Raw genomic sequence first — 24,442 nt, forward strand, 5'->3', positions numbered from 1 at the left:
TGCTATATCACCATTGTTTTTTAGAGCTGAATAGTACTCCATGGTATACATATACCACATTTTATTAATCCATTCTTGGATTGATGGGCACTTGGGCTGTTTTCACAGCCTTGCAATTATGAATTGTGCTGCTATAAACATTCGAGTACAGGTGTCTTTTTTGTAGAGTGTCATTGGATCTTTTGGGTAGATGCCCAGTAGTGTTATTGCTGGATCAAATGGTAGATTGACTTGTATCGCTTTAAGGTATATCCATATTGCTTTCCACAGAGGTTGAACTAGTTTGCAGTCCCACCAGCAGTGCAGGAGTGTTCCCCTCTCTCCACATGCATTTATAGTTCGGAGACTTTTTGATAAAGGCCATTCTCACTGGAGTTAAGTGATACCTCATTGTGGTTTTGATTTGCATTTCCCTGATGATTAGAGATGTTGAGCATTTTTTCATATGTTCGTTGGCCATTCTTCTGTCTTCTTTAGAAAAGTTTCTGTTCAAGTCCTTTGCCCACTTTTTAATTTGTATTATTTTTATTATCGTATTGTCATTTTTTATTGGTTTTTTCGATCCACAGTTGTAGATCTGTGGTTGTAGAACCCGGCGGTACCCTTTCACAAAGTACCTTGAGTTTACACTTTTGATGAATATAATCCGTCTACTGTAATAACGTCTGATGAAGATGTATTTGCAATCATGATACGCAGTGTGGCGTTAAAAGCTTGAGTTTGCTTAGCTATGTCAGAAGTACTTTCCTCAGGTGATTGATCAATGAATTATAACCCTTGGCTAAAGTGTGTTATCTTACAGAGTGCTGCAGATATACCTTACCCATTATATAGTTTCATTGAGATCACAGGTTTACACAAGCATAAGCCTCTTTTGATTTGGAGCAGAGGTTTTTTTTCTTCGAACATGGGACCACTAGTGGGAGCTCTCTGGTGCACTTCTTGCATAAACTACGCCCTACTGAGTCAAGGACAATAATCATTTTCCTTATCTTTGAAGTGGAGAAAGATCTAGACATTTAACCAATCTGAGTGTACAATAACTTTAGATTTTTATGATTTTCCCCTCAAGCTTCTATAGCCAACTGCAAGAGAGGGAGGGTTGCCCTCAGTGGATTTGACAGCAATTTTTAGAACGACTGGACTCTTTCAACTCATTAAAAGCGTTCCACATAAAAACAAAACAGGCTCTTTTCATCTTCACTTCTCAGTTTAGACCATCCTTAATTAAATATAAGTGTGTAAGAAAGCTGGACCGTGGAAGCTAATGCCCCTTGGCGAGCACACGCGCACCTGCGGGGACAGGGGCGTGGCGGCTCCAGGGAGAGGCCTGCCCGCTGCGGGGCCCGTCCTGCTCGCGCACCACGCGTGGGCCCCGGACTGCTTTGAAGACAGCAGGGAGCCCAGCGGCTAGGTGGAGGTCGGTGGAGTGAAGGTTGGTTGAGAGTGTTTACTGCGAGCATTGAAGTGGACCACAGTTTTGTAGCCCCTTCTGGCACTCTTTCAAGTCTCTGGGAGCCTGAGAAAACAGAAGTGGCTGGGATCTCTTTCAGCCCCCTGAAAAGCCTGCCGTCCCCCCCCCCCCCCGTCTGAAAAGCCCCTCCCCAGTCTTTCACCCTCCTCATCACGTTGCTCGAGTTCTCCGCAACTCACACCGCCATGAGGTTCTCTCGTTTCATGCTTTGTTTCTTTGAAAACCTTCTGTGACCCTCCTGCCCGGCGCTGCTGGAACCTGCGCTCGGGCCTGGGCTCCTGGCGTCCTGGGCTCCGAGCTGGCGGGGCCGGTCAGTAGCGTCCGGGTAAACGCACCCAAGAACCAGGTGGCTCGGTGTCCTGCAGCCCGTCCGTAGATGTAGACGCTGGTGTCCAGATGGCAGGGACGTGGGGTCTGGGAGCAGGTTCTTTCTCTGGGCGCGACTGCACCATGCAGAAGGACCCTGACGCCGTGTGGCCGTCCTTTCAGTGTACCTTTCAGAGTGCAAGACCGGGAGGGGAAGGAACTACAGAGGCACGGTGTCCAAAACGAGAAATGGCACGACCTGTCAGAAGTGGAGCGCCAGCGTCCCCCACAGACCTAAGTAAGCCTTTCTCTTGTCTTTGTGTTCATCTGTGCTACAGTCGTCCCTCCGTGTCCGCAGGGGACTGATTTCAAGACCCCTAATGACACCAACATCTTAGGATGCTCAAGTCTCCGATATAAAATGACACAGTATTTGCATTATAACCTACATTTGCATACATCTCTCATACACTTTAAACCATTTCCAGGTTACTTGTAATACCTACTACGATGTAAATGTTATATACGTAGTTGTTATACTGTATTTTTTATTTGTATTATTTTTTATCATCGTATTGTCATTTTTTTTTTTGTTGGTCTTTTCAATCCACGGCTGGTTGACTCTGAGGATGTGGAGCCCGGGGATACAGAGGGCCGCCTGTATTTAGAATGATTCTATCACTTCTGAATCAAACCGGAATATGTGAATGAGCAGATAGAACCTTTGCGATGCTGATATAGAATTGATGATGTTCAATTGTTTATAGCACAAAAGTGGAAAATGGTTTTTTTCTGTTTATTCTTGTGTGTAGAGTTTTTGGGGAGACCTAGAACATGGAAGCGAGCTTAGCTAAAAAGAACAGTGAAGCCATGAGTTCCAGGCTGAGTCTGAGGAAAGACCAGAGATGACTATGTTTAGGCCTGAGTTAAACGTGTCAAACATTTCAAGTTGGGACTCTCTTCACCTCAGCATTGTGGACCAAAGAGAGTAAATAAAATATAAAAATGAGACATACATGAAATATAAATATGGTAGCTTGCCTGTTTTTTTATTTTAGTGTCCTTCTTTTTGCACTTTCCCCGGTGTAGTGTCAGATGGCTGTAAGTTCTCAGTAATGATGCTCATCGAATAGGAATTTAGTGTCCGGTACTCGGGACACCCAACACCAAACAGACTGCCTTGGCTGCATCCCTATGAGATGAGCAGATCGAGTCTTCCCCGTTTGGTAATGTGAAACGATTCAGCCGAATGGCCAAATCATACGATGTCAGGTGCCTTAGAGACAATCTTGGCTGATTTGACATGATGGTCTAGGCTCATCTTTATGAGAACGCTGAGGTCCTGGGTGGGTGGGGGTTGCCCAAGACATGTACACAGAAGAGCCAGAAATAAAACCTGTCTTCTAGACTCTAAGTCCTGTGCGTTTCATCTAATTTGGTATCTCTATGCAGCAACTCAGCTCTAGAGCTGAAATTGAGTTCAACTCCCTTCTTCATCTGCATTATTTTAATAATTTAGGCTGCATTTCAGAGAAAAGTCAGCCTTTAGAATCAGATAGATCAACTTTGAATTCTCGATCTTCCCCTTATTAGTTGTTCAAGCTTGTGCAAGTTTCGTTTTTTTTTTTTTTTTTTTTTTTTTACATTGCCATACTCAGTCTTCTCTTCCAGAAAATAGGGATAATAACACCTTCCTGCTAGGGTTTTTTATTAAGACTGAAAGAGAGAGCATATAGAAAGATTTTAGTATGGTATCTAGCACATATATTCACACAGACAAAATGCTATTAGCTACTAGTGTTTTTACAGAGAAAGAGCAGCTGGACAGCAGCAGGTGTTTGGGAAGGAATCAAGGATTTGGGTCTTGGGTTTTGAGGCCTTTGTATTTCTGCTGACTCTTTAATAAAAATACATTTTTCTCTGTATTTAAGACTTGGCTGTCAATACAGTAGTAATGACAATGTCAGCTCCTGTACCCAAAGAAGCCTATCAATAGAGACATTGAAACCTGACCCCACAAGTGCTACAGCACATGGATGAAATGCACTGGGGTGCATCTCTTGCTGCACTGCTGATAGCATGCTGATTTTCAGAACACAGTCAAAGTGCTTCTTCTCTGTCACCCACAGTTATTCCCCTGACGCGTACCCCACAGAGGGGCTGGAGGAGAACTACTGCAGGAACCCAGACGACGACGAGCGGGGACCTTGGTGCTACACCACGGACCCAAACCAGAGATTCGGCTACTGCGATATTCCTGAGTGTGAAGGTCAGGGCTGGCCCTAGAACATGTTTCCATATCTGCCCTTCACCTTAAAGTAATTTGCTGCAAAGCCATTTCCCTCTGGGACATTATTAATAATCAATTACTGCCATGCACGATGAAATTGAGTAAGTATTCACCTCTTGGAAAGGGGCAAAAATTTGCTCAGACCCCGACTATTGACCTGAATTATTTTTTTTTATGAAAATGACTCTTCAGGGCGAGTGCAGTGGCTCATGCCAGTAATTCCAGCGCTTTGGGAGGCCGAGGCAGGAGGGGCGCTCGAGTCCAGGAGTTTAAGATGCCAGCCTGGGCAATATAGTGAGACCCTGTTTCTACAAAAAAATAAAATAAAAAAATTTAGTTGGACATGGTAGCATGCACCTGTAGTCCCAGCTACTGGGGAGGCTGACACAGGAGGATAGCCTTAGGTCAGGAGTTCAAGATTGTGGTGAGGTACAATGATGTCAATATACTCTAGCCTGAGCAACAGAGTGAGACCTAGTCAAAAAAAAAAAAAAAAAAAAAAAAAAAAAAAAAAAAAGAAAGAAAGAAAGAAAGAAAGAAAGAGAATGTTACTTCAACATGTACAAATATAAAACTAGGTCTAAATTCTAGACACAGCTTCTTATGCTTAAAACTCTTCCACAGTATAAAACCCCAAATTTACAATTAAATAATTAAAGTAAAACCATGAAATCAATACAATTCAAATGAACACCATTAATTTAATGTGGTAGACTCTGTAGTTGAGTTGGAGCCAAGCAATGAAATCAGCTTTTAAATCAGCAATCTATTATTTTAATGGACCAACCAACTTAACAGTGCACTTTAAAGGTCAATGTTAAAAATGTTAAAAATGTCATATGGAAGAAACTTCTTCATTTCATATTTCTGCCTGCACTTATCAGTGCAAGGGGGAATAGGTAAGGGTGGGATTTATGCGAGCGACAACGTGGATATCGTGCCTTGTGACAACTCAGTTCTCCCTTCACTTTTATCTACCTGAACTACGGGGATCCTTTATTTGTACACTGTCATAGGTCCTCTGGCCTTTAAGTGTCCTGAATGTATCGTTTTGTGTTAAGCCTGTCCCTGTTTTCCTTATTACCCTAGAAGAATTTAAGTCACATAATATATTACTCTGCCTCGCCATAGGACTCCAATAATTCTAAATCAAAGATTCATTTTCTGAATAATTTAGGAAAGCGAAAAACACCCCGCCATGCTTTCTCAACAATATATAAAGAGGAGCGCTGTCACTTCAGGCGAATGTTGTTCTCCCAGGAGGCCATGAGCACAATCAGAAACTCCAGCACTGCAGCCCTGAAACGGTGCCAGCTCACTCGGCAGGCATCTGAATGATCAGAATAACTTCCTCTCCCTCTTTCTTCCCCTCTCTGCCCAGAGGAATGCATGCACTGCAGTGGGGAAAATTACCAGGGCAAAGTTTCCAAGACCATGTCCGGACTGGAGTGCCAGGCCTGGGACTCCCAGAGCCCACATGCCCATGGATACATTCCTTCCAAGTAAGTCTCCCGGGGAAGGACATTCTGCGTTTAAGACTCTGCAGCTCTCTCGGACATTTCCTCTTATTTAGAATATTTAGATATTTTCAGCATCCCTCCAGAAGTGAACACTTGCTGTTTTTGAATTTCAAAGTTAGCATCCTCCCACAAGACTGCAAGGGAAGTGTACGTTCTTACTACCCAAAACGTGGTCCCTGGATGGACCAGCAGAGGTGACACCACCTGAGGGTTTGTTACAAAGGCAGAATCTCAGACCGTCTGAATCTGAATTTGTGTTATAACCAGATCCTTGGCTGACTTGTACACACATTGAAATCCTAACATGTGTGCGAACGCATTGAAATCTGTACTGAAAGATACAGGTACCTCTGGCTTGTGTATTTTCCAAATATTTCCCTCTTTTCCTTTCTTTTATTCTGATGAGATTCAAGGCGTCCTAATCTATCAGCTATGGGTGTACATCGTGGATTTTGTGAGTCCCCCGATGTTTTATGTGTGTTTATATCTGTGCATTTTTCCAGGACGAGGATTCATGACTTCCACACGATTCTCAAAGGGGACCATGAATTTAAAGCAGGAGTAAGAGACCCTGCTCTAGAAAGTCATGACGGTGGCTAGAGTAAGGTTTTGTGCATATTCTATTTCACATTAGCCGTACTGGAAACACTTCTCACTCTGTAGCTGCTCCTGGTCTTTCTCTTCCTTCTATGGTAACTGCAGGACCAGAACAGAGCTCCTAGCTCATAAGAGATGCAGAAGTGAGGCTAAGCCACAGCTTCCATTGTGGAAAACAACTCCGCTCAATGTTTGCACTTCCCCTTCCGAATAGCTGGCTGTCCACGCAGCAGTTGCCATCCTGCAGAGATACAGTAAAGGCCTCAAGGCCTCAACCTGGGTAAATTCACTGCAGGAAACCAGAAGGAGAAGAGGACTGCTTAAGCCACTGCTGGCTGCTCTGTGCATCCCCACTAAGCCTTTACAACCTCAGAGAGGGAGGGAATAAGCCCAGAGGGCCACCAGGTGTAGCGTGCATCCTGACCATAACCTGAGCCACCCTGTCCCCCCTCTGAGGGCTGGCGGCCAGCGCTCGCAAGAGCATCGCTTCTCTCTGGCTTTCTCTCAGCTTCAGGGCTGGCAGGGCCAGAGTCAAGTGGATCAGCAGGACTATTCCTTTAAGCCATGAAGATGCCAACTTCTTGGCTGTGTTATGTACCAAATGACTATGTTAGGCAGTGAGCACTTTGTATTTTAAAAATTGCCATCGTTTGCAGCTGAATAGCTGGAGTTTGCTTACATCAGTTTTCCAGATGGCCAAAATGATAAGGTTATACTGATGCTGTTGAGTGATTTCTACACATGTAAACTCTTAGGAAACAGCCTGTAGCGGCCAGGCATGAGGCAGAAGGCTCTCTGGAGCCCAGGACTTCAAGGCCAGCCTGGGAAACATAATGGGGAGCACCACATCCCCCATCCTCGGTTTCTAAAAATGAACAAAAGCCCTTAGAATTCTGAGCCAATCTTTCTTCTTTGAGGACGGCCTGCATCCAGTTACCTTGGTGCCTGACTGTGCCTGGCACACAGCAGGTGCTCAATGTTTGCTCACTACAAAAGATTCCCATCCATGAATGTAAATGCTCAGTGCTGTTGAAACCCTCTTGCCCATTCAGATTTCCAAGCAAGAACTTGAAGATGAATTACTGTCGGAACCCTGACGGGGAGCCCCGCCCTTGGTGTTTCACCACCAATCCCAACAAGCGCTGGGAGCTCTGCGACATCCCTCGCTGCAGTAAGTACCGGCACTACTGGCCCTCCACATCCTGACCTGCTCTGGTCTGAAAATCAAAAGGAAAACATGCATCGGTGCAGAGTGCAGTGCCTAAAGTGACCTGCAAGTCCAGTGGGATCTTACGGCTCTTTCAAAACAATTTAGTGGTTCCTGTAGGTAATTGATCAGAGTATCCGTGTATTATGTTTTTGTTTTTGTTTCTTCCTATCAGAGACTTCTGCCTCTTATGAGTACATGTAGTAAATGTGGGTTCTGGGCTGGTATCTCTGGTATTCTACTCTTCGCTACAGGGGAATTGGACCCATGCTGTCTGGTACATGGAATTGATTATCAACCAGGGTTCTGTCCATTGCCTTGTAAACAAAGGAGTGTCAGTGAATGTCCAGTGTTCAGTATGCCCAAGTCGGGCCCTGCAGGGGAGGAGAGTTCAGGAGGAGAAGATGAAATGGCAGACCCAGCAGACGTGTCATGGAGAAAGCAATTTTATAATATTTTCCTTCTCTGAGAATCTGAAGCAAAGGATTAGAAATGTAGACAACGACAATCATCACAAGCTAAACAGGATCCGGTGAGGGCTGGTTTACCCTCCTTTGCTCTGAAAATCATCCTTTGGGGAGCTCAGGTATTCCCCCTCTTTGTGAACATCAGTTTCTCTTTTCCTTCTTTTTTTTTTTTTCCTCAAGAACGTTTTGATTTCTGGATGCACACACTTTTCCCTGGACACATATTTTGCCTTCGTTGCACGGACTCCTTCTCTGTCGTTTGGCTTTGTGGGCTATGGGGTGTCATTCGGTTATGTGTACTCAGTGAGTAATTTACTCTCCACAAAAGAGCGTGGACCACTGGCATACGTAAGGATCTGCGGTGCGGGTGACACAGGCCGACATTCCCTGTGCATGACGAAGTGAGCATAGAAAGCAGCGTCGGCCCACGAGTCTATTTCTGGAGGAGTTCCCCATGAAAGGGTCTTGCAGGCACAGGTCCTGCTAACCTGATTTCTTCTGAAAATGCTGGACAACTCTCAAGTGCCAGATTCCAAGTCAGGCTGAGCAGAGAAGGAGATCTCCCTAACACCCTTCGGTGCATTCTTTATTTGAAAATGTTCATCGTGTAATAGTTCATTTTCCCCATTCAAGCAACACCCCCGCCGTCTTCCGGGCCAACGTACCAGTGTCTGCAGGGAAGAGGCGAAAGCTATCGTGGGAAGGTGGCTGTCACCGTGTCGGGGCACACCTGCCAGCGCTGGAGCGAGCAGATCCCTCACAGACACAACAGGACGCCAGAGAACTTTCCCTGCAAGTAAGTCCCCTCTGGTCTCATGCCCTCTCTGCTGCTGCGGAATGAATGATTGTGAAATCCCGTTGACTGTGCCTTAGTTTTAGTTCCTACAGGATCCCGGGGTTAAAGCATCCTCGAGTGAAAACCGACCGCGTCATATGCGAGGGGAGTGAAATTCAGCACAGTTTCCCCCCTGACACTTGTCTTCAAAGTGCGGTTTCCCAGGCCAGCGGCATCAGCATCACCACAAGTTTGTTAGAAATGCAAACTCATGGGGCCTGTTCCAGACCTGTTAACTCAGCAGCTCTGGGGATGGGCCACGGCAGTGTGTTTTGACAAGCCCTCCATTGAATGCACTCTGAGCTTTGAGGACCACTGCTCTGTAACCCTCAAATCCCAGGCCTGGGCTGCATACTCATAGAGGCAGGAGTAGAGTGGAAAACATCCCTTGCATTTCGAGGGTACAGCCTAGTGCCCGACACATAGAAAAAGACCTATTTCACTTGGCCATACAAAGCCAGGGAGTATATTTCAACCATTTAACCCAAGAAGAGCATCTGGGCCATGATTCTAAGGAATCGTATGAAATCCTAGGCTGCTTAAGCTTCCTTCTGGGGCCTCTTACTCAGTTTGTGTGACTCTAGACTGTCAGCTGGGTGTGCATCCAATACCACCGTAAACAAGCATGTATGTGTGCACCTTGTTTATTTAGCCTTTTTGGAAAGCCAAACTCATAATGACTTCCCCCCCACCCCCCCAGGAATCTGGATGAAAACTATTGTCGTAACCCGGATGGAGAAGCAGCCCCGTGGTGCTACACAACCGACAGTGCAGTGAGGTGGGAATACTGCGAGATTCCAGCCTGTGGGGCCTCTCCGTTATCCATAGAACACCTGGATGCTTCAGGTACGAAGGGCTGTGAGAGCTTACTGAGGGCCCAAACACCCTTAGTAGTTTAATTCTCCAGTGCTGTCATCACAACGTGCTGTGGCTTCGTTTACTTTAATTCTGTTGTGGTCTGAGAACATGGTCTGTGTGATTTCAGTCATTTTTAAATTTGTTGAGGTTTGTCTTATGGTTCAAAATATAGTCATCTTGGTGGATGTTTGCCGTGCCCTTGAGAAGAACGTGACTCCTGCTGTTGTTGGTAGGGTGTTCTCTGACGGTCAGTGAGGTCAAGGTGATCGTTAGTGCTGTTCTCACCTATCCTCACCGACTGCCGTCCCCCATTCTATTGCTTTCTGAGGGATGAATGGCGACAGGTCCAACTTTAGCTGTAGGTTATTAGTCTGTTTCTCCCAGGTTCTAGCTCTGTTTGGTTTCTGTATTTTGAAGCTCTATTGTTGGGCACATGCACATTTAATATTGTCACGTCGTCTTGACGAAACGACCCCTGTCATCGTTATGTAATAATACTTCTCGTCTCTAGAAATATTTCTTGCTCTGAAGTCTATTTTTGCTGATGTGAATTCAGCCTTTGCAGCTCCATTTCACTAGTATTTGTCTGATATATCTTTTCTCAGCTTTTTAATTGAGATGTTTATACTATTTGCATGAATGTAATTGTTAATATGGTTGGATTTAAATCTACCATGAAGTTAGGCATATTTTTCTCTATCCTACTTGAGTTTTATTTCTATTTTTGTCTTTTTCCACTTCCATTTGAATTGAAGTATTTTTATGATTGTCTTCTATCACCGCTATTTACTTATTAGGTAAATCAGTTTTAATAGTTTTAGCGTTTTCTTTAATGTTTACAATATATATCTCAAACTTATCACATTCCACCTACAAATAATCTTACTCTAGTTTGTTGCTGTATGGTATAAGAACCTTAGGATTTGTATTTCTATTTCCTTCCTCCTACAATGTTGTGTTATCGTCCTCTCTAAAAGAATCTTACTTCTATTATGTTGTAAACCTACATTGACACTATTTTTGCCCTGAATGGTCAGTTGTTTTTTAAAGTGATTATAAATAAAAAATATTTTTTACATTTTTTTACTTATTTATTTTACCATTTCTAGTGCTCTACTCATTTCTTTGTGTAGATCCACATTTCCATCTGGTGTCACATTCCTTCTGTAAAAACTCAAACTTTAGCACAAGACTGTTGCTGATGAAGTGTTTCAGTTTCTGTCTGTATGCAAAATCTTATTTTGCCTTTAGTTTCTAAAAATAATTTTGCTGGATATAAGTACCGATGTGATAGTTTTATTTACTTTACCACTTTAAAGGTGATACTCCATTATCTTCTGTTTTTTCCTTCTTCCTACATATTCAATATTTCTTTTTTATCTGGCTGCCTTTAAGACTTTCCCTCATCTTTGTTTTTCAGCAGTTTGACTATGGTGAATCTGGGTGTGTTTAATTTTTTTTTTTAAATTATGCTTGTGTTTTCTGAGCTTCTTGGATTTGTGGATTGTGATTTTCATTATGTTTTAAAAATTCTTAGCCATTATCTGTTCAAACATTTCTCTTTTCCATTCTTTCTCTCTCTCTCTTCTCCTTCTTGGACTACAGGTACCCAAATGTTACGCCACTTCATATTGTTTCGTAACTTTTGAATGTTTTCTCTGATTTTTTTTCTTCAATCACTCTTTGTTTCCTTAGTGTGTGAGTTTGGATAATTTCTATTAACCTATTTTCAGGTTCACTGATTTCCTCAGTTCTGTGTAGTTTGCTGATTAGTTTGCCCATTGAAAGGATTCTTCATCTCTGATACCATGGTTTTCATGACTAGCAATTTCATTCTACTCTTTTTTAGACTTTCTATCTCTTTGCTGAAATTCTCCATCTATCCATGCATGATGTCTACCTTTACCACAAGATTCTTTAACATTTAAATCATGATTAGTTTCATGATTATCCCACTCAGATAGTTTCTACATGGAGTCATCTCTGAAGCTGGTTGCTTTATTACTCAGTGGTGTTGTTTTATTTTTTCCTTTCTCTTTTTGGTGTGTCTTGTAATTCTTTAACCAAACGCTGGACATTGTGAATAGAACACCAGTATAGATTGCAGTAAATATTGTTTATACCTTGAAATGGGCACTCCTCTTCTTTTGTCAATATGGCCTGTGGGTAGCTGAGTCAATGTGGTCTGCAGATGAACTCAATTTGGGCTTTGTTGTTGCTCCTTTTACAGCACGTGCACCACAGGTTTCAAATTCCTCCAGCGATGGACTGCTCTTACCTCGTGCTTACAGTGGGGTCTGGGGTGCTGAAGAGTTTTCTCGGTGTTCCTAACCCACTGTCAGATTTTAGCAGTCACTCCATGCTCACACCACGTGGGGCATCTCTCCCTACACTTAATTTGACCCCACTGACAGACTGCTGTTTCTTGGTATTCAATGCTCAGTTTTTGGCAAAAGTGAGCAAATTCTCTATCTCCCTGATCTACCACACTTGTGGGTAGGCTCTGGGCACCTAGGCTTTGGTAGTAGTGATTTCTCAGTGTTCTTGCTTCTCCTTGTCATGGAACTTGTATGGGTGGAGGGCCTGGAGTGGAAGAGTAGCAGGCTTCTGCCTTGTGTCAATGCAGGACCCTAGGCAAGAGGGTTCCTTGTCTCTCCTGCAGGGGAAAGAGGTTTTTGCCTGTACCCCTGTCTGAGAAACGATGGATCTTTGCCTGCAGTCCGAGATGCAGCACCAATTCCGGCTCCATCTCCCAGAAGCTTAAGGCTCTGGCTTTGCATGAGCAAATGGTGTGGGGAAATGTCCAGAGGTTTCAAGTATGACCGCCCACTGACAGCCATGCTCTCTGACTTGCCTGTTTTTCCCTTAGTTTTAAATTAAATATTCCCAAGAGAAGCTAGGTTATTAAAGTTCTAGAATGCTATGAATTTAATGAATCTTTTTGCATGTCCATCTGCCTGCTAATATGGAGAAGAGAACAGTAGTAATCCCCAGAGATTCATGAGCTGATTTTTGTTATGAATCACTTCACGTTTCCCTGTTTCAGTCTTTGTTAAGCTTGATATCTTCTATTTTAATTTTAGCACCGCCTGAGCAAACCCCTGTGGTCGAGGAATGCTACCAGGGTAATGGGCAAAGTTACCGAGGTACATCATCCATCACTATCACAGGAAGGAAATGTCAATCTTGGTCGTCTTCAACACCACATTCACATAAGAAGACCCCAGAAAACTACCCAAATGCGTAGGTCTTTGATTTTAACCATTAGAGGAACAATGGCTGACATAAGTTTCTCTTAGAAGAGCTATGTTTTAAGCTAACTCCTTAGGATTGTATTTCTCTTAGAGCCAGACTCTGAGGCAAAATGTGCAGGAAGCTTGCTTTGGGGTTAGAGGTCTGACGAAGAGAAATTATAGACTGTCCACCATTCCTGAGTAGTGTTGTAGGGACAGGGGATACATGGAAGTGGTGAGGCCACATTAATGCAAAACTCAGGAGGACAAATGACCACACACTTGGGAACAGGACCATGCCACCACACCACGAAAGGTCATTGCAATCTTTCCACCATGGAATCCTGTCATTCTAGCTTCCAACCCCTGCAGTTTGGGATTCCTAAGGCAGCTGGGATTTGGTAGGCTGGGTAATAATGAGAGAGGATCTGTGGAGAGAAAGAGCTCCAGGAATACGCACAGAGGTCTCTTCAAGTCTTTGGCAAAATAGAAAGCTGCAGGTGTACTGGGAGATATCACACAGAGGAAGTAGGACAAAGAACAACTGCTGGGCAAAGAACAGCTACCTGGGAGCAGTGAGCTAAATGGAGATTACTGAGCTTCCACAGCACTGGGAGCTATTTGAGTTCTGCCTCGCCACAGAAGAGAGTCCTCATTGAACATCTTGGGCATTCCATAGAGACCCCAGAAAAGCCATGCTTTAGGAGTAGGAATTGTGTATTCCTAGAAGAAAGGCTACTCTAGAAACACCCTAGCAAAACTCAAAAGCAAGCCTAAAATGGCCAAAATGATCTCCAAGTAAATTAACTGCCTTCCAGAAGAAAAAAAACCACTCTATAGAGGTAAAAAACAAAATCAAGTTGCTCAGTAATGTGGCATCCACAATGTTTGACATAAATTTAAAAATTTCCTAGATATGCACAAAGCATTAAGTGTGATCCATAATGAGGAGAAAAATCAGTCAATACAAACAGACCCAGAAATGATAGAATTGGCAGAGCAATTTTTAAAATATTCATTTGAATATTCATATTCACTTGAATATGAATGTTATATAAATACATATTCTTCCCCCCCAGAAAACAAATAAAACACTGAAAAAAGTTTTCACCATCATGTCTATTCTATAAAAGATGTTAAATAAAAGTAAGACCAGATGGGAACTTTAATCTACGCTAAGTAATGAGAAACCTTGCAAATAGTAAATGTAAAAGATTTTATTTATCTCACTTCTTTATTTATTAATTTCTTTAAAAAATATTTGACTACTTGGAGCAAAATTAAAACAGTATGTTTTCATTTTAACATATGTTAAAATTTGAAAACAGTAGCATAAATAATGTAGGGGATAAACAGAATCATACTGTTGTAAGTGTCTTGCATTCTTCATGAAGTTATGTAATATTAATACATGGTTGAATATGATAGTTTAAAGAGGGACTAAAAGTATTTAAACTTACAAGAATAGATAATAATAAGAATATTCAATTAAATTAAAAGAAGTAAGAAAAGGAAGAAAAAGGATACAGGAGATATGGTACAAACAGAAAACATGTAGCATTGTGGTAGACTTAAACTTATCCACATTGAAAGTATATTAAATGTAAAAAGATTAAACATGTCAATTAAAAGGCAGAGATTGTCAAGTTGAATAAAAACCAAAGCTCAATCATGTTCTCTTAACAAGACATGCTCTTGACATGCAAAGACAGTCATTAAAAACCAAAGTAGGGAAAATGATACACCATTGAAACATGAATGAAAAAAAGCTGGAATAGTTATGTTAATATCAGACAAAGTAGATTTCAGGACATGAAATAATACCAGAGATAAAAAGGATGGTTCATAAGTAAAAAGGGCTCATTTATCAAGAGAAAACAATGCCAAATGTGTTGTACCGTAATAATACAGCTTCAGATACAGGAATCGAAAGCTGACAGAACTGAAGAGATAAGTCCACAATGATAGTTGGAGATTTCCTTACTTATCTCTTAGTATAATTATAAATACTCTCCAAACAAAATATAATAGAACAAATAGACAAAAAATCAGAAAAGATATAGAAGTTTTAATGGAAAATACTCTATGTAATACTATGCCAAATTACAGAACACACTTTCAAATGTGTGTGGAGCATTCACCAAGATACACCATATGCTTGGCCTTAAAACAAATCTCAATAAATTACAAAATATTGAGATAATACCAAGTATGTTTTCTGACCACAACTGAATTAAATGAGATATAAATAATGAAAAATTGAGGGAATTTCCAAATATTTGGAAATTAAGCAACAAATTTCTAAATAATCCGTGAATCAGGAAGACATCATGAAGGAATGAGAAATGTTTTAACTGAATAATAATACAAACACAATATATCAAAATTTGTGGAGTACAGTGAATGTTTTTAGGGACTTATAGCTGTAAATGTTCTCATTAGAAAATGGAAACATTTAAAAATCAATGATTCAAGCCAACAGTTCTCGAAGTGTGGTCTGGAGAAACCTGAGGATTCCTGAGACCCTTTTAGAGAGTCTCTGAAGTTAAAACACTTAAAAAAAAAAAAGATTGTATTTGCTTCTTTCACTTTCATTTTCTCACAAGGATATAGCAGAATTTTCTAGAGGCTACATAATATGTAACGATATCATCTCTCTGATGGCTAATGAAATGTGCGAATGTGTATTCTTACATTTTAAAAACTTCTCATTTGTAGTAGATGCAATATGAGTTAATAGTGTATACCAACAAATCTAAAGCTCTTTGGGATCTGCAATACTTTTTAAGAGCGTAAAGGGATCTTGAGACCAAACTCATTGAGAAGTGTTGATCTAAGATAACAACTTAAGGATCTAGACAAGGATATGCAAATAAAACCAAAAAATAAGCAGAAGAAAGGAAATAATAGTAATAAAAAAGAAACTCAATGTAAAAGAAAATAGATACACAAATAGGTCAGTGGAACAAAAAGTTGGTTGTTTGGAAAGACCGATGTAGTTGCTAAACCTCTGGCTAACGTGGTCATGAACGCAGGTGACCGTACAGTCACCTCCTTCAGGTACGGAAGTAGAGAGGAGGCGACACCATAGAACCCTTCTGATATGAAAAGATAAGAAAATATGAAGAACAACTTTATATTGACTAATGCAACAACTTAGGTTATATGGACTAATTCCTTATGAAAAACAAATAAGTAAATCAGACAATGAATAAATTGATTTCTTTAACAACCTAAAGAAAATATGGGTATATATTCTTTAATATATTAGTATATATCAATATATCAAAAAAAAACTTCCTACAAAGAAAACTCCAGGCCCAGATGGCTTCACTGGAAATTTTATCTGGTATTTTTTTTTTTTTTTTTTTGAGACAGAGTCTGGGTCTGTTGCCCGGGCTAGAGTGCCGTGGCGTCAGCCTAGCTCACAGCAACCTCAAACTCCTGGGCTCAGGCAATCCTCTGCCTCAGCCTCCCAAGTAGCTGGGACTACAGGCATGCACCACCACGCCCAGATAATTTTTTCTCTCTATATATTTTTAGTTGTCCAGATAATTTCTTTCTATTTTTTAGTAAAGACGGGGTCTTGCTCTTGCTCAGGCTGGTCTCGAACTCCTGACCTTGAGCAATCCACCTGCCTCTGCCTCCCAGAATGCTAGGATTACAGGCGTGAGCCAGCACGCCTGGCCATTTTATACGGTATTAAACAAGGAAATAACTCCAATATTTTACTGTCTATCACAGGAAATAGAGGAGAGGACACTTCTCAACTCAGTTTGCGAGGTCAAAAATCTCAGATACAAAAAAATAGACAAGGGTATGACAAGAAATTATAGAACATTATCTGTTGTGAACATAAACACAAAAGACTTAACAAAAAATTAGTAAATTCAATCCAGCAACATATAAAAGAATTTTTTAACACCTACAGCTGCTTGGAAACTCGCTGATTGGCTTTCCTGCCCGTGGGCCTGGGCTTGAGACGTGCCGCGTGCCTGCAGTATCTGCAGACTCAGTGTTGCACCCCCATAGCACATAACAGCACGCAGGTTTTCTCAGACAGTGGCAGGCCACTCATAGGCATTGCAGGAGGTTCCGAGGCTGAAGATTATGAGAGGTTGGACAACGTTCTTGGGAAGCCCAAGGGCATTGCATCCTCTAGGGCTCCCCAGGATCCTCCCCCGCTATGTCTCTTACTCAAGCTTCTCTGACTCCTCCATCACCAAGCAGCTGCCTTAGTATACCCAGCTGCCTCCCTTTGTCCTTCCCGTCTCACTGTTCCTTAATGTCAGCCCCATCGCCTCAGCCTCGAGTGGCTGCTGCCAGCAGGGGGTGGGCTGGGAGCAGGAGAGGACCTCCTGGCCAGGAATGTGGCCACAGAACCACAGCCTGCCTGGGGGCTGGTTTTAGAGGCCAGCCTTGTATATAAGTCTTTCAAATCCAAACCCACTTGATCTACCCAATGCCGTATTTATAGTGACAGTATTTTCATGAGTGTCCTTCATTGGTAAATGTACAGCCGTTTAGCTACACTACGAGTAAATAGACTAAGAGGGATGCCTGGCAATGTTATCATCTTATGTATCATTTCTTCCTTGGGGCAATATGTTTTAGTTCCAACTTACATATCATTATATAGTCAGAGAAAGAGAGAGAGAGATAGTGACAGACACAGATTTGTAGCTCCATAAAAATCTAACATACACACTTCTAAATCTGTATCAGTGGGAGGAATATATCTACAGAATGTGGAAGCAGGATATTCTGACACTTTCTTTTTATCTATTTACAGATTGTCTCAGTTTTCAAAGGGAGCATATATTACTCTTGATTTCTTAAAATAAAAATAGTCACCTCGCTTTGAAATTTACACAGTTGTTTAGAAGTTAAGGACTGTTTGTGCCTGTGGCATTACTACTGTTCCTTTCGTGGGAACATTGCCAAGTCACTTGCTAACATTTTGTCATAACAAAATTTAGAGGGTGCCGGGTGCCCCCAAAGATTGTCCTGTCCCTTGTGACCTGTATTATTCTGGAATTTACAGTGGCTTGGAAATGAACTACTGCAGGAATCCGGATGCCGACAAAAGCCCGTGGTGTTTCACCACGGACCCCAGCGTCAGGTGGGAGTTCTGCAACCTGAAGAAATGCCCAGACGCAGCGGGGGGTGTCGCTGCACCCCCGACTCTCTCCCAGGTCCCAAGTGTACAGGCTTCCTCTGAACAAGGTAAGACGTCCCTGGCCACACATCTACGTATGTGGACCTTGGGATGGAAAGGGATGGAAGGTCTTTCTGATGCAGAAGGCTTCCATGTTACGCGGGCATCCGAGTGCTACCACGTGAAAGGAAGACCCGGCGTTCTCTCTGGGGGAGCCAGAGCTGTTGTTTTTGGTATACTGTGGGTGAGCGGAGATTTTAGGGCTTGTGCAAATCCTCCAGGGTGCTTGACTTACCATTCACCTTGTCATCAAACTGGTTATCTTTTTTTTTTTTTTTTTTTTAAGACAGCGTCTTGCTCTGTTGCCCGGGCTAGAGTGCCATGGCGTCAGCCTAGCTCACAGCAACCTCAAACTCCTGGGCTCAAGCGATCCTCCTGCCTCAGCCTCCCGAGTAGCTGGGACTACAGGCATGCACCACCACGCCCGGCCACGTTTTTCTATTTTTAGTTGCCCGACTAATTTATTTCTATTTTTAGTAGAGACGGGGCCTTGCTCTTGCTCAGGCTGGTCTTGAAATCCTGAGCTCAAGCGATTCTCCTTCCTCGGCCTCCCAGAGTGCTAGGGTTACAGGCGTGAGCCACCCTGGCCGGCCGAAACTGGTTATCTTAGTGTCCTAGCCAAAGTTCTTATTCTAAGTACGTGATTATTTCCAAGGCTATAAGCATATCTGGTAAATTTCTTAAATTAGGCAGTGTTCATTGCAATCTCAGCGTTCCAGTTTCTGAGGAATGTGACCACGGAGCATGTCATCCTAGAGAAACTGACATGACTGCATTTACTCCCCGTGGTCCTCGGCGATGTAGTAGTGCGTGACCACCCGCTTCATTTCCTACAGAGTGCATCATCGGGAACGGCAGAAGCTATCGGGGCAAGACCTCGACCACTGTCACAGGGACTCCATGCCAGGGGTGGGCTGCTCAGGAGCCCCATCGTCACACCATTTTCACTCCAGAGACAAACCCACGGGCAGGTCTGGAAGAAAACGTAAGCCGCTTTGATTTGGACCCTATTTGCTTCTTGCTGACCAATCTTTGCAAACAGAATTGATCCTGTTACAGAAAATCACCCTGGACTGATTTCTGGTATTAGTGAGAAGGGATGGGGGTAAGAGGAAAAAATTGGAGCAATTTCCGGGGACTACGCGTAAAATATCACTGGCATTGGCAGGAAAGTGCAGCGGGCACAGGCAGGCAGAGCCCCGTGCTGCGGCCACTCTCAGGCCTCTCATTTCCCTTTGGTGACATTGTTTGCATGCTTCTGTGATTGGGTGCTGTTTCCAGTTTCTAGTATTTGTCCTCTAGGTTCTAGTGATCAGAGATGCACTTCATGACACTTTAGTCAGATTTTTCCAGAACATTTTGATGGGCCAGCAGTACCCCACCTAGCAGGATTTCCCGTAGTCTCATACCGTCTCTGGGATGGTTAACTTCTCGGGAATTGTGCAGGGAAGTCTATGGGAAAAACCAAAGTGTGCCCCCCACTCTCCCTCGCCACTCAGCATGATACTTCTGGCAGCCAGCAGGGCAACTCAATCCTGACACCTTGCATCTGGAGGTACCTTCAAATCCCACAAGTTAAGCGCTCAGTCCCACAAGACTGTCCCCCACTTCAGATGCCAATCACGAGTTCCAGGTTGTGACCGGCACTTCTGACCAACTGGTTATAAATCTGTTTTTCCAAGAGCGCCTTCTTGCATTCGATTAATTTGCTATAGCGGCTCACAGAAGCCAGGGAACACTTTTTACGTTTACCCATTTATTATGAAGGACACTGGTGAGCGGTCATGTGGAAGAGATGCCCAGGGCAGAGCATGTAGGTGGCCTTAGAGCTTCCATGCCCGCCCTGCCCCCAGCACGCCACCCTCCAGGGGCCTCCATGCGTTGAGCTATCCAGAAACTCTCCTTTTGGATTTTCATGGAGGCGTCATTCTGTATGCATGAGCGATTGCATCGTTGGCCGCTGGTGATCAACTCGGCCTTCCGCCCTGCCCCAGAGGGCCCTGCCCCAGAGGGCCCTGCCCCAGAGGTCGAAGGGTAGGGCTGAAAGTTCCAACCCTCTAATCACATAGCTGGTTCTCCTGGCGACCAGCCCCCATCCTGAGGCTACCAGGAGCCCGCCAAGAGTTGCTTCATTAACACAAAAGATGCTCCCACAGCCCAGAAAATTCCACGGGATTTAGAAGTTCTGTGTCAGGAACTGGGGGGTAGAGAGCAAACACATATTTCTTATTATAATACAATATCACAGGAGGGAAAAGGAAGACACTACCTTTCTGTGTCTTGACCCAGGGAGGGGACACAGTCCACAGAAACAAAAGTTTCTCAGTGGACAGTGAGCAGGCTTCATTGGTTAGACGATTGCTGAAGTCACCCAGGAGCCACATGAGTTAGTTAGTGATGTCCCACTGTCCTCTGTGGCTGGGTCCCTAAGCCTTTCCCCTCTGCCCCACGTGCACCGTGGCTCACACACCTGCTTGTTTGCAGTACTGCCGGAATCCCGACGGTGACGACAACGGTCCCTGGTGCTACACAATGAACCCCAGGAAACTTTTTGACTACTGCGATATCCCTCGGTGTGGTGAGCTGCTTTCTGTTTTTGCAAGGAAAATATATAAACAAACAAACAAACAACAACAAAAACTACTTCCCAAATAAACACAGGGGTCACTTCCTTGATGGGGGTCTGCTAGCTGCAGAGGGAAGGCAGGTAGGAAGTAAATAGAGAACAAAGGCAAGTGTGTGCAAGTCACCCCCCTGGCATTGGGTTACTCACAGGGGCCAGTCCCAAGTCCCAAGCTGGCTGAAATAATGCAATATTTCAACATAGGACGGTTATCTTGGTTACATGCAATCACACACACGCAAACACACATACACGCACACACACAGATTCATGTGGAAATAATGCTGCCTTTCAGCAGGGATGACACCTATGGTTTTTAGTAAATGTCACGTGGTTTAGATGGTGGTCTGAATGATGGTGAGACAATGTTCTACATATATTACATCGAGTCAGAATAACAATTGCAAATAACCATTTGTGCCAGTCAAGGTCCTCTCAGAAAAGATCTCATTCTAATGCTTAGCTACACCAACTTATTTTATGATTTCTCCAACAAAATAATTTTTAAAAACCAAAACACTTGTATTTCCATGAAAGGAGGGGGTTCTGTGTCGATAACCACTTTTGAAACAGGGAAAAATGTTCCAAAAGATGCTTATGGTGTTACTAGTCGGTTTGGGCTTTGAGATGTCAAAACTCCAGTCCTTGGAGTTTATCTTGAATTCTACGACCGAATTGCCACCCCTTTCCCCTGCTTTGTGCCACAGCACCCTCACCCTCATCATTCGACTGCGGGAAGCCTCGAGTGGAGCCCAAGAAATGTCCCGGAAGGGTGGTGGGTGGGTGCGTGGCCCACCCACACTCCTGGCCCTGGCAGATCAGCCTCAGAACGAGGTAAGACAGCCCTGCGAGCAGCTCGCCCCGTCCTTCCACGAAGCCCGTGCAACCTCTCTGCATTTACACCGAGCCAGCACTGCTGAGGCATCAGTGGCATTTCTATAGTTGCCCAAGGAGGTGGGAAAAAAAAAGCTATAAAAATAAAACATTATATTTTTCTGGGTTCTCTACTCCGAAAATGGCCCAGATTGGAATCTTTTCCTTGATCTGGGCAGCTGTCATCCAAATCTGCAGACACGGTCGTCTACGCCAAGTTCCGAGAGTGCTGGAAAAATCCTGAAGATGCTTTAGGTGTTTATATAGCTATGGATCGCCTTACTGTAAAATGAAAACAAAGGGCTATTTTTAGAAATGTGACACTTTGTGGGGGGCGGGGGGAGGGACAAGGAAAAATTACCTGCAGTCTTTCAGAGATACAGATTCTTTTTTAAATATACTTTTGTGAATCACTGAATTTAATGCAGAGGCTGCTCACTCAATCACAAACACGTGAACAAATGATAGTTGGTGATCACCGTAGTTTAAGGGTGATCAGTCTGACCCTGCTGAACTTGGACAGTTTGGGCCACATTTCAGCGCAACATGCCTCTCCTACATTCCCTGGGGCTCTCAGAAAGCACACGTGTTTCACACACGTGAAACAGGCCTGTCACTCTCCTGTTTTGCTTCCTCCTCGCGTCCCTCCACTGTGCATGTGAGCTCAATCGCTGCTCCCCGCTGGCGAGCCTTCCTTCCACGCGCACCGTTGCTGAGTTGGCTTTTCCTTACCTGACCGTTTAGCAACTCCTTGTTACGCAGAGTCTTCCCCTTCCACGTGTTTCAAATTCATTCTTCCCCACACTGTGCACGGTCTACTTCCGGGCTGATTTGGTAACCTGCTTGCAATCATGCACTTGCGATTTGTATTTCTTTTCATTACAGTCTGGTTTGGAGTGGCTCACAACATTATTGTGAGCTACCACATCCCTGATTGGTCATATAAAGTTAGTGATTTAGGCGGGCATCCCCCAAAAGTAGAGTTTCTCAGGTGAGATCAGAAGACTCCTGTGAACCACCACAGTTGGGGATTGATCACACCAGGCCCTTGGAAGAATGTTCATCAGAGCTGGCAAAGATCTTGTCATAAAGAAGGGAAAGAGACCTTGAGGAAGGCTGGGTGCAGAGGCTCACGCCTGTAATCCTAGCACTCTGGGAGGCCGAGGTGGGAGGATTAGCTTGAGCTGAGGAGTTTGAGACCAACCTGAGCAAGAGCGAGATCCTGTCTCTACTAAAAATAGAAAAAAAAAAATTAGCCGGCAACTAAAAATAGAAAAAATTAACCAGGCATGGTGGCATGTGCCTGTAGTCCCGGCTACTTGAGAGGCTCAGGCAGGAGGATCACTTGAGCCCAGGAGTTTGTTTGAGGTTGCAGTGAGCTATGATGACGCCATTGCACTCTACCCAGGGCGACAGGACAATACTATGTCTCAAAACAAAGACATAAAAAGAGACCTTGCCGGGAGGTCTTTGGCTGGTCACTTCTGCTGGAGTCCAGGGATTCGGGATCAAGTCCGTGGCTGTAGGCCTCCATGCTGGGGCCACTTAGCTCTGTCTCCTGAGGACAGGCTGTGCCCACACCGCGACAGCCATCCTAGAGCGATGTGCGTGGGACCTTCTGAAAAACCCCACTAATGGAGCACAATTCAAAGTCACGACCATCCTGATGTTGGGACGGGAGCCTTTTCCTCTGGGAATACCAACATTATCAAAATTGAGTGCACATGTCTTTCTGGCTTTCTGTATCACGGAGCAGAGTAAACCATCGAATTTGAACTAAAATCTTTGCATGTTTCTAGATATGGACAGCACTTCTGTGGAGGCACTTTAATATCACCTGAGTGGGTGTTGACCGCTGCCCACTGCTTGGAGAGGTAGGTTCTGGGGCAGCTGATGAGAGGGCTTGTCTTAAAGGCGTCTTCCTCCCCTCCCTTCGTGTCTCCCTTCTCCCGTCCACCGCAGCGACCCTGAGGGCCAGGGCGGGCACGCACGTGCTGAGGCCGGGGAAGAACTGCCAGGCAATCGGACGGGAGAGGAGGGAAGTGTTCTGCAGAGAAACCACAGGGGAAAGACCTCAGTGTGGGCGATTTTGCAGGGCTAGGAACAGCCGGTCAGAGCTGGTCACTGCCACAGGCTTTGGTCCCAGCCAGAGCAGCCCTAGAACAGTCCTTAAGTGCCAGATTCAGGCCAAGCGTGGATTTCCTTTCTTGCCTCTCAGAAGTCACTGATTCTGGGTGGCCGAGGATCTCGGGGAGACAGGGCCATGTTTACGGGTCCCAGTGAAGGGGCTGGACCCTGTTTTGCTCTTCCCTAGGTCCCGACTGCCTTCGTCATACAAGGTCATCCTGGGCGCACACCGAGAGGTGAATCTCGAATCAGATGTGCAGCAGATCGAAGTGTCCAGGCTGTTCTTGGAGCCCAGACGGGCAGATATTGCCTTGCTGAAGCTAAGCAGGTACTAGCTCACCTGTGTTTTTTTTTCCCTAAGCTGGTGAAGACGTTCGTTCTACGTCTGGGTTTTATAACCGTCACTGCTGCCAGGCAGCGGGAGGCACCGTCTGTGACATTAAAGGCTCAAGGGCTTTGGGGACAGCATCAGACTTCAGCCCCAGCCCTGTCACGGACTAGCTGTGGTCTTGAAAAAGGCACCAGAACTCAGCATCCTCATGTGCAAAAGGAGTGAGTTGAAGTATATAAGGGACACGTTACCCCTAAAACTCTCACTTAATGTTCACCAGGTAATACACACTCACACTGAGAGGAGGATTCGGTTTTTCCAGATGGACAATTCTCCTCTCACCATAACACATTTGAGAGAATCAAATGAGATTATATATTTCAATGCACTTAAAAAAAACTACAATGTGGGAAAACAACCCACACACAATTTACAAATGTGAATTGTATCATTATCATGATAGGCTTCTTTGATTTTGTTTTT

General features: G+C 44.0%; 1 protein-coding gene across 1 annotated transcript in view; it reads left to right on the forward strand.

The window, feature by feature from the left end:
• Nucleotides 1–24,442, forward strand: part of PLG (plasminogen) — a 42,315-nt gene that overhangs the window by 10,166 nt on the left and 7,707 nt on the right. The window contains exons 4-16 of the mRNA XM_012759638.3: nucleotides 1,964–2,078; nucleotides 3,910–4,049; nucleotides 5,452–5,572; nucleotides 7,240–7,358; nucleotides 8,495–8,657; nucleotides 9,397–9,542; nucleotides 12,638–12,797; nucleotides 17,832–18,013; nucleotides 18,842–18,990; nucleotides 20,490–20,583; nucleotides 21,336–21,462; nucleotides 23,301–23,375; nucleotides 23,816–23,956. Coding sequence (XP_012615092.2) covers nucleotides 1,964–2,078; nucleotides 3,910–4,049; nucleotides 5,452–5,572; nucleotides 7,240–7,358; nucleotides 8,495–8,657; nucleotides 9,397–9,542; nucleotides 12,638–12,797; nucleotides 17,832–18,013; nucleotides 18,842–18,990; nucleotides 20,490–20,583; nucleotides 21,336–21,462; nucleotides 23,301–23,375; nucleotides 23,816–23,956 — 1,732 coding nt within the window. The remainder of the gene's footprint in view (nucleotides 1–1,963; nucleotides 2,079–3,909; nucleotides 4,050–5,451; nucleotides 5,573–7,239; nucleotides 7,359–8,494; nucleotides 8,658–9,396; nucleotides 9,543–12,637; nucleotides 12,798–17,831; nucleotides 18,014–18,841; nucleotides 18,991–20,489; nucleotides 20,584–21,335; nucleotides 21,463–23,300; nucleotides 23,376–23,815; nucleotides 23,957–24,442) is intronic.

Source organism: Microcebus murinus, chromosome 5 (genome assembly GCF_040939455.1).
Source record: "Microcebus murinus isolate Inina chromosome 5, M.murinus_Inina_mat1.0, whole genome shotgun sequence".
NCBI classification, from domain to species: Eukaryota; Metazoa; Chordata; class Mammalia; order Primates; family Cheirogaleidae; genus Microcebus; species Microcebus murinus.